General features: G+C 33.8%; 1 protein-coding gene across 2 annotated transcripts; it reads right to left on the reverse strand.

The window, feature by feature from the left end:
- Positions 1-2,255: 2,255 nt before the first annotated feature.
- On the reverse strand, positions 2,256-9,736 carry aatf (apoptosis antagonizing transcription factor). 2 transcript variants are annotated; one of them, XM_073839490.1, is made up of 11 exons: positions 9,628-9,736; positions 8,697-8,873; positions 8,034-8,486; positions 7,487-7,624; positions 5,725-5,839; positions 5,180-5,408; positions 3,645-3,809; positions 3,315-3,398; positions 3,136-3,203; positions 2,972-3,052; positions 2,256-2,371 (listed from the first exon to the last, which is right to left on the reverse strand). In XM_073839490.1, exons 1-11 carry the CDS (start codon positions 9,710-9,712, stop codon positions 2,296-2,298), a joined length of 1,671 nt encoding a protein of 556 aa, XP_073695591.1. In that variant the 5' UTR covers positions 9,713-9,736; the 3' UTR covers positions 2,256-2,295. The 2 variants fall into 2 exon arrangements, with proteins under 2 accessions (XP_073695591.1, XP_073695590.1); XM_073839489.1 differs by having other exon boundaries at positions 5,180-5,411.
- Between the last annotated feature and the right edge of the window lie 1,154 nt (positions 9,737-10,890).

A 10,890-nucleotide genomic window follows, 5' to 3' on the forward strand; every position in this document is an offset into this window, starting at 1 on the left:
TCTCACTTCTGATCAATTTAATGTGTCCTAATAAAAATATTTTCTTACTTTTTTTAAAAAATAAATAAAAATGAGAATAAATAAATAAGATCTTACTGACTCCAGTGTTCGACTGGCAGTGTATATATGTTATTTAATATAAATACATTATGTTTTGAACATCACTCATGTGCCAATGAAAGAAAAAAGGTAGCTACTGAAAACCTGATACACACAACTCTCTTTGTGGAACCATTGGAAAACAAAACAAAAGAAAAAAAAAGAGAAGGGGGATTAAAAGTGAAATCTTTGAAATGTGTGAGTGTTTGTGTATGTGCATATCTCCACAGTGTGTTTGATTAGCCTGTTCTCTGTTTGAGGAGGATTACTGCTGGCTGACAGGACAGAGAAACACACAACTAAACCATTAATTAAACACATGCACATGCACACACACACACACACACACACACACACACACACACACACACACACACACAGACACAACTACAACTTTCTGCTGGTGTCCCCAGGGCACATTATACACCATACGGGTACAAACACAAACTGGCATAAAAAGCCCACTCAAATGAAGATTATTTGACAGTTAAAAGTAACTAGTAAAAAGTCTAACCGACTACTTGATTTTTAAAAATCCTTGATTTTATTTTGTCTGCGTTGAGTAACCAATAAATAATGAATAGCTAATGACAATCCATAAAAACCCATTATTAGTCTGTTTTCCAAGGCTGCATTATATATTAAAGCCACTTGAAAATCATGATTAAGCATAACTGTAATTTTACAAACGCTACGATTCAGTTAAATAAATATATGAGATGCAGGTTTAATATAAGTGCGTCAGTTATTTACATGCATGTAGGTTACGTTTGTGCGTCTCACAGTAGCTCTGTTCACAGGAACTGCTATCATTTACATGTGTGGAGAGCCACAACTCCATCTCTGCATGATGTTGTGAGATTGGGGTTTATTATAATGTTCATCTGGGAATGCAACGTGTGCCATTTCATCAGATTTGTAAGGTAAATCATTTATAAACCTATGCAAATAAAGGAGAATAAATCAATATCTTTTTTCTTATGCTAAGTGTTCATCGCAATTTAAAAATAAATTTAAACCCTTACTCTTTTTACTCGTTCTGATGTCCACATATTCATTAAATTACAGTGGCTATAGCATTTCTAAAGACATAGATATGGCCAAATGTTAAAGATTAAGTGGACATTGGACTTAAATGTTGTTTATCAATATTAAACAAGGATTAGATCACGCTGTGAAGTGTAAAAACAATCGTCAGGCCGTTGGCGCCCTCTGTAGGCCTTTGTAGTAATGCGTAATATACATTCGTTCTATTGTTTATGTATTTCAACAGTTTTGTGCAATAAAACCATATGATTTCTTGCTTTGGATTCTTTATTTGAACTAATTATTATTGCCTCATTGCTATTATATATGTATTTTAAGTCATTTTAAAGGCTGTTGTTTACTTACATCTGTTTTTATTACCACAAAAAGTAATTATAATTATAGGGCCCTAAGAAATCTGTTTTATTTTCAAATTAACTTTTCAAATACTCCGTTTTAATTGTTAAATTAAATTGCTTTAATTCAAAATCCTGTCTTTAAAATAAAAAAAAATCCTTTAGTTTTCTGGATTCCATTTTAATGGTTCCATTCATTTTGAACAATCAAACGCATCTTCAATTAATTGATTTTGCTAAAAATAAAATGTTCTTTAGTAAAATTGTGGGAAATTAGTCTTATAGATTAATCAATTAATTGATAAATTAGTCAATAGATTAATCAATATTAAAACAGTCATTAGTGGCAGCCCTAGTTAAAAGGACAATTCACTCAAAAATGAAGGTTCTCATCATTTATCATCACAAGTGTTGTTCCAAACCCACTTTTGTTCTTTGGAACACAAAATGAAACATTTAGCAGAATGTTCTAGCTGCTCTAATAACAGGTTAAGTCTGTCCATCGCAAAATGTTGTATAGCTTCAGAATAATTAGAATATAACACACGGTTTTTTTTTGTTTTTTTTTTGTTTTTTTTGTTTCTGGTATATAATTTGTTGTAGGGAAAACACCAGCTGTGTTTTTCTGTGTAAACATCTTGTGTTCCACTGCATTAGGGTGAGTAAATAGTGCCAGATTTTCATTCTTGTGTGAACTATGCCTTTAGACAACTATACATCTCATGAATGTGAGGGTTTGAGAATGATCAGATGTCTGACTCTGATGTTTCAGCAGACAGAGAAAATCAGACATGAGGTGAATATAAGACGTCACTCACCGGGCATCATCGCTCATGCTGCTGTGGTCCATAGGAGCCATGAAATTCATCAGCTTACTGTGAATGTGAAACCTGACAAGAAATTTGAAAGAATGACAAGTATTTATAATGTGTTATTACAGTCTTGAAAATTCAATTGTGACATTTAATTGTGAGCACACACACATTTACATGACAAATACACAATTAAAAGATATTTCATAAGAGATTATATCTGCTGTTTATTCAGTAAAAACAACACATCTCATTCAAAATAGTTTGCTGCTAAATAATAGCAGATGTTTTACTGATTTGATTATATGATGTAACAATTTGAAATGAAATCAAATTTATTTTATTTTGCTTTTAAATATGTATAAAAACTAGTACTTAAAAAATGTTTTTATGCATTTATCTTTAGTTAACTATAATAACCATGAAAGAACTGCAATACTTGTGCTGTAGCATTAAAAACAATAAAAAATTGCTTTAGATAAGTAAATTTTGCAAAGCACGTCAACAAAAAAAAAAATAGTTTGTTTAAAGGAAAAGCCTGTTTTTCCCATTAATGAGAATAATCCTGGACAAATTCATGTTTAAAATCAAATCAAATAACTTCCTTTTTCTTTCAATTGACAGGTTTTGTGAGATTGACCTGTATACACTGTCTCTTTCAGGAGAATAACAGCTTACCTGATCTTCCTGCCTTTGCTGGCTTTGGTGTCCACCTTCTTCTTGATTTTACTACGTAGTTTCTGGATGGCAAGCCACTGCCTGTAAGATCAGAGGTTGAGTTATTATGGTCAAATGTGACTGACACATGAAACAAGTATATACAAGCAAGTGCACACACTCACTTTCCCATGGCTACTTGATCATTGGGGTCTGTCGCACTTGTTTTGCGCTCAATAAGCTCTCGAAGTAGCTGTGAAAAAAGGAGAGAGAGATCCATGGCGTCACATCAGTCTACTATTTTCTTTATAACTACTCAACATTGTTGTTGCACAATAATAATTTATCCTGTCTGTTTTCTTACCTGATGGTAAAAGTCATCATCATCAAAAATCTCCTCATCCAAGTCTTTAAGGTGCACATTAGCTTTCACTGCCAGTTCAGCTGGCTGAAATAACAGATAATGAGCTAAGTGAGTCTTTTAGCATGATGGGGAATGTCACTTTTAAAAGTAGTTTTAAACTTAAATACAATTACATCAACAGATATACAACCTACTGAAATAGCTAAATTATGATTAACCTAAAAATATTCTGCATTTAACAGCGCTATAGCTAATGTGGTTTTCTTACAAATCCAGAGCAGTAAATTGAATTAAAGAGAATTGTCCTTTAAAAGCAGAGTGGCGTCTTACCTCTCCCTCTGTTTTACTGCTGTCTATTTCAGGCGTGATGGGCTCCGGCTTCCCCAGAACTCTGTATTCAGACCTGCGCATCTGTGTACGATTCACCAGCCTCTCTTTGTCCATTAAAACATGCTCTACCTGTGTAAGGATGTTCCTGTCAAACGCTCCAAAACCCTGTTTGATGGGAAACACAAAGAGTAAATTAGTTAAGATTAGGGCTGCCACTAAAGATATTTTTATATCGATTAATCTATCAACTAATTTATTGATTCATCTAAACGACTAATTTCCATACAATTTTACCTAAGAACATTTTATTTTTAGCAAAATCAATTAATTGAAGATGGTTTTGGATTATTAAAATTTAACGGAACCATTAAAATGGAATCCAGAAAAGTAAAAGAAAAGAATTTGGTAAAAATAAAACTGTAAAACTCAATTAGTTAGGCAGGATTTTTGATTAAAACAATTTAATTTAACAATTAAAACAGAGTATAGCAAAATTTTAATGGAAAAAAAATTAATTTGGAAATATAACAGATTTCATAGGACCCAATAATTAAAATATTTTTTTGTGGTAATAAAAACAGACGCAAGTAAACAATAGCCTTTAAAATGACTTATGACTTATAAATAAATACATAATAGCAATGAGGCAATAATAATTAGTTCAAATACAGAATCAAAAGCATGAAAAAAAATGGTTTTAATCGCACAAAACTGTTAAAATACATACTATAAACAATAGAACGAATGTACATTATGCATTACAATAAAGGCCTACAGAGGGCGCCAATGGCCCGATGATTGTTTTTACACTTCACTGTGCAATCTAATCCTTGTTTAATATTGTCTAAACAACATTTCAGTCAAATGTTTACTTAATCTTAAAAATTTTGGCCATATCTTTACCACAGAAATGCTATAGCCACAGTAATTTAATGAATATGTGGACATCAAAACAAGTAAACTCAGAGTAAGGGTTTAAACTTTTATTTTGAAATTGTAATAAACACTTAGCGTAAGGAAAAAGATATTGATGTATTCTCTCGAGTTTGCATAGGTTTATAAATGATTTACCTGACAAAACTGATAAAAAGATAAATGTTATCATATACCCAAAACTCACAACAACATGCAGATATGGAGTTTGAGATGCTCCACACACTTATATTAAACCTGCATCTCATGTATTTATTTAACTGAATCATAGAGTTTGTGAATTCACAATTATACTTAATTATGATTTTTAAGTGGGTTTAATATATAATGCAGCCTTGGAAAACAGTCTAATAATGCGTTTCATGGATTGTCGTCCGTGAAATGAGCCACTTGCAGTATTTCGACAGTTATTTGACGTGGGCAAAATAAAACCAAGGATTTTTAAATATCGAATAGTCGATTAAAATAGACAAATCGCGACAACCCTAGAAGATAATGACATTTAAAGCAGTGACAGCAGTATCCTACTCTGTGACTTTTAAAAACACACATGCATTTGCACATATGCATTATAATATAATGTAATATAATACATTTTGTACCTTTTTGCTCTTGCCGGTTGTGAGTCGCGTCTTGTCGTACCATTTCTGCAGGGTGGCATCACGGTAAGGCAGAAAAGCAGCAAATCGTTTGGCCATAAAGTTGGGATACTCTGCCATTTCCAGTTTTCGTTTAGGGGGTCCGTTTCGCACTGCTTCCTGTTCTTTCTCTTGGCCGCCATCCCCATCCATATCATCCTCACTGTTAATCTCTTCATCGTCTTTAGCACTGCTGCTGCATGTGAAATAAGACATTGAAATACGGAAATTATACATACATACATCAGATTAATTTCCAATGATAATTCACAATTTCCATTTGTGGGAAACAGAAAGAATAAGTCGATCTGTCAAAAACAATAGTTAATTAACATTACAAGATATTTAACAATGTATACAGCTTGGTTACATAGTACTCCAAAGTAATTTGAAGAATACCATGGTATTTTTTGATTTTTCTGTAAATAAAATGTAGTAATTCACACAAAAAAGAAAATTCTGTCAACATTTAATTAATACAAATTTATTTTAAAACCAGAATTTGTTACCTGCTGGCCTTCCAGGTCTTTCCCTCAGAGATGGCTCTGGTTTCAGGGTTTTGGTAGAGCAGCAGGTCCTGGAGTTCCAGCAGAGACCTTTGTAGAGCCTTTAGGGCTTTATGACCTACCACACACAGATACAAGCTTATCATACAGCACATGTTAACCACAACATCAATTCAGCACACTTCTGTAAATGCAGGGTCATTACAACTCACCTCCTCTGATCTTAGTCATTTCTGCACTACACTAGTTAAAAACATCAAAAACCCATGAAGAATGAACTCTACAGCCCAAGGCACACAAGCCATCAAACAAGATACTGATTCCATGGCATAGAAAACAAGCTTAGGTAAAGTGTAGAATTTTTAAAATGCTGTCAAGAGACATCGAGAAGTTAGACATTTGTGGTTTAGGAGAGGTATGCTATCATTTTCATTTTGAGTTTTTCAGTCTTACGATGACCCAAACTTCCATTGGAGAAACCAGTTCCCTTTCTATAGTCCAACGTATCAAATACTCCCAGAAAAAAGGTGCCGCCACTGGGATAGCACCCTTTCAAATAACACTAATTTGTACACTTTAGGTACAAAGATGTACTTTTTAGAGTTTTTTACCTTGGGGTACCACTCCAGTAACAGCTTTGTACCTAAATGGTAAACGGTCTTCTCATTCGACTTGGGCCAGTAAACTACCCAGAACACCCTAGAAGCCACAAGCAATAAAAAAAAAAAAATGCACTAAAAACACTCAAAACATCTTAGCAATCATATAGCAACGCCTTGGCAAAAATCCACAACGTCATATCACCAAGCTTTACCTGGTAAGCAAAACTCCTACAGAGCCAATATGAAAAGCAGGGTAGCACAAACAAGTCTATGCTACAATTTACTTTACATAATAAGCACAAATAAATAAATAAAACTCAGGGGTGTGGGGTGCATCTTTACTGCTAATCAACTGTACACATGCACCTCTCCTTCCATCCCAAAGCAACGCGCTGTTCAGAATTCAGGAGGGCGGCCCCACATCAATCATTCTCTGGCTAAAGGACCAGAGCAATAAATATGCAAATGAGGAGCAGGCAGTCTCTCTAAGCAGCCAGATCTGCTTGAGAAAGAAGGTGCACAAGTGTATTAATTGCTCGGAGCTAGAAGAATTCTTATATTAAAACTACAAGTGATGTTGGGCCTGTTTGTTGAATGCAGAAGATATGAGGACTGAACAATGATAAAGGTGGAAATTAAACCGCATGGTCATATGATTCCTTACTTAACTCAAAAGAAGACACAGCATGGGAGAATTAAAAATACATTTTATACCAAATTCCTAGCCATCTTTAGGAGAAGAACACCACCGTATACACCACTTTTCAAAAGTTTTGAGTCAGGTCTCCTATGTATGCATTTATTTGATCAAAAATTCAGTAAAAACATTCAATTGTAATAATATTTCACAATATTAAAGTGCATGTTTTAACATATTTTAATGTTTAACATATTTTAATGCTTAATGCTCATATTTAATGCTCAACAATGGTGCTGCTTACATATTTTGTGGAAACTATGATTTGACACTTTTGATCAATTTAATGCATCCTTGATAAATAAAAGTAATAATTTCTTTAAAAATATATTTTACTGACTTCAAATTTTTTCCAGACATTGACTTTATTGACCACAACTTCATTTTACATATACCATCTTCCAAAACACAGAGCAATAGAACAACTTTACGGTCAGAAGAAGAAAATCAAGTATTATTCACTTACTATTTTTTAAAGCTTCAGCATATTCAGCCCCTCCCCTGCTCTTGAACTCTGGGAATGTCTGTGGCTGTGGAAGCTGATTGGCTGTCACAAGAGCTTTCTGCATTTTGATTCGCCTTTCAAGCATCAGGTCCCAAAGAGCTGTGGAGATTTGAAAACAGCATGAAGTTGAGTACACTTATTTGGTAGTTTCGATTTTCTTATAATAGATTACTATAAATGTGACCCTGGACCAGTCTTAAGTAGCACCGGTATATTTGTAGCAATAGTCAAAATTGTTTAATTGTATGGGTCAAAAATCATACATTTTTATTTTATGCCAAACTCATTAGGATATTAAGTAAAGATCATGTTCAGTGAATATATTTTGTAAATTTCCTACCATAAATATTTCAAAACTTAATTTTTGATTAGTAATATGCATTATTAAGAACCTCATGTGAACGACTTTCTCAATATTTAGAATTTTTCGCATCCTCAAATGTGTTCTTGTTGTCGATTAATCTCTCTATTGTAGAGCACATATGTGAATGTGTGCAAATATCCATACCGAGCTGATTTTTCACGGCTTTCCCTTTTTCAACCTCTTCATCAACTTTCTCTTTGGAGAAGGTCTTCAGAACTGTTTCCCCCTCTTCATCTTCCTCCTCTTCCTCAGAGCCTTTCTCACTCTCTCCTTCACTGGCAGCTGAGTCATCTTCTTCCTCACTATCTCCCAGATCGTCCATTCCCTCTGTAAGTTTCATAAAGTCTGTACCCTTCATTTTAGAGATCAAGCTGGACATCTGTGACCCATCATCTACATTAACATCCTCCTCTTCATCGCCTTGTTCTTCTTCATCCTCTTCATCCTCATCGTCAACATGTTCATCCTCCTCCTCCTCATCGTCGTCATTGTCGTCATCCTCCTCCTCATCAGCATCACCTTTGATGCACTTCATGTACTTGTCCAGAATTTCATTTTCTGCTTCTTCATCATCATCACCATCATCATCATCATCCGCTGAAAATGTTCATAAGTATTCATTTATTAATCCCATTCTTTAATCCACAGATAGCTATAGACAAGATACTAGTTAGTTGTTGTTTTTTTTAAGTGTAAATTAAAGGTTTTCAAAACATCACACTTGAAAAAAAAAGTTTGTCACTATTATTATTATTATTATTTAATTTTATTTATTTTTTTCTAAACAAACAGACACTTTCACCTCACCTGATCCATCTAACTCTTTCTGTATATCTTTTCTGGATGTTGCCTTGCCACGATATCGACGATCACTATCAGCCAGAACTGCAGCAGAGCGCTTCCGCAGATGTCCAGATAAAAGGTCTTCATCATCATCATCATCACCAGCTTCATCAAACTTCTCTATGACTTTGGCTTTCGTCGCTGCAGTTCACATAAATGATGTATTGTTGTTGTTTAGTTAAACTTAGTACACACAGGCATTTAGCCATACAGTCAGATAATCATATCAACAGTCAGTTATCCATATGTTCTCACATGAAGAACATATCTTCAATGAAACCTACATGATAAAGATTTAGACTATATCACCAGACCATAAACAATGAATAGAATAAAATTGATGCCTTATGACAGTCGTTGTAACAACATACTGTAATTATCAACTGGCCCTGCTCTAATAAAAAAGATACTTATTATAAAATATTATTCTTATAATATAATAGTGATAGTATCATGGTACAGTGACGGAATCATATGGTAATACAATGTTACTGAATGACTACCATATTTATATACTGTACCATAACATGTACATGATACTTTAAAAAAAAAACGGTGCTACCACAGCACACAAAATACATATAACTTACCATGGTACATTCTTTTAATGGAAGCTTAATATTAAATTAATATACAAGTAAAAAGTCTAACAGAAAATGGCCTATAGTGTGAAAACAAAAGAACATGAACGCTTGTTGTTATCGTGACAATCATATTTTTACTAACTTTTATTAAATGTCATGAGTTACTGTGTGAAGTAAAGAGGCTTCTCAACACAGTCAAGCATGCAGACACATCGTGCTTGCATTGGAGGTGATAGATTTTCTATTATAATAACGCTAAAATGCTTTACAACGCTTATGTTATAAACGGGTATGTTCATAAGGTATAATACCTTCATCTTGGTCATCCTCAGGATCCACGAAGCTTGGTAAAGGATTTAACAATTCCTCGAGCTGCTGTGATATGGAAGCTGCCATGACTGCCCCACGCTGTAACTCTACCGTGACATCATCAGAGCGCGCCGGAGTTGTGACGCGTGTAGAAAACACAATCGAAAGTATTTTTTTTTTATTGAACTTTAACAAAAACAATTACATAAAAAAATACAACAATATATTTTACATACAAGAGCACATATATCCTTGCATGTTAGGGGCACTGCACATATACATGTATAAAAGAATACAAATAAATAACTAAAATGTAATAAAATAAAATAAATAATAATACAAGAGAAAGGCTTTGCTTTTTACTCAACTGCTGTATAGTCTTTTTAGCTTTTAAATTTTTACACAGTCGAATGTGTGTTCTTAAAAACATCTTTTCTCGTAATAACGACATCTTTTCTCGTTAAAACGACATAATTATCTCGTTAAAATTAAAATCTTTTTCTCGTAATAACGACATGTCATAAAAACGATCTGATTTTCCCATTATAGAAATATGGTTACATTATGCTAGCGAGCTAAGTAATTATTTGAGCTGCTTTCGCCACAGTCCTTACATAGCATAAAGGAGGATCTTGGATGCTGCATTTATAGAAATACACTGTTTATGTATTTTAATGTAATGGTTTTAATTGTAGCGGCATGTTTATTAAGATTAATCTCGAATCTGTCTACAATAACTGCACTTTGACCCAGAGGATGTGACTTATTTAAGATGATCAGATCAAAACTGTTATTTCTGAATAATCGACTCTGGGCTTGGAATATTATTTGGATGACTTATGTTTGATTTAACAGCAAATCGAAATACTAACAGAAATAAATAAAAGAGAAATGACGTTTGATTGTATTATGATGGTTTTGTTCTGTTTGTAAAAAGGAAAAAAAAAAATAATTAAGCCAGATTTTTCCTATTTTTGTTCATGGATAAAAAGAGAGCTTATGCTCAAATATTTGTGCGTGGGTGGCCCTGAAAAGCCACTTTTCAGCTCAGTCTGTCTTTACTGTCTGTCCCATCCTGCAGAATAAATCTTCATCTGATGTGTGCGCTTCCAGTATCCGTAGTTTCAGGTGCTGCACATCTCGTATCTTCACACCATAGACAATTGCCTTCAGATGACCCCAAAGATAAAAGTCTAAGGGGGTCATTCTTCATCAATGGAAACTTCAAGGCCACTGGATATTTGAAATTGCTACATGATGATGTG

The sequence above is a fragment of the Garra rufa genome, chromosome 5 (genome assembly GCF_049309525.1).
Source record: "Garra rufa chromosome 5, GarRuf1.0, whole genome shotgun sequence".
In the NCBI taxonomy this organism is placed as follows: Eukaryota; Metazoa; Chordata; class Actinopteri; order Cypriniformes; family Cyprinidae; genus Garra; species Garra rufa.

What these genes read in the sequence shown, in the direction of transcription:
- aatf (XM_073839489.1), bottom strand. Translation starts at nt 9,712, where the DNA reads ATGGCAGCTTCCATATCACAGCAGCTCGAGGAATTGTTAAATCCTTTA. An exon ending in GCAGTAAAACAGAGGGAGAG is followed by an intron (nt 3,399 to 3,644) that starts GTAAGACGCCAC and finishes CTGTTATTTCAG; the next exon opens with CCAGCTGAACTGGCAGTGAA. An exon ending in ATGATGACTTTTACCATCAG is followed by an intron (nt 3,204 to 3,314) that starts GTAAGAAAACAG and finishes CTTTTTTCACAG; the next exon opens with CTACTTCGAGAGCTTATTGA.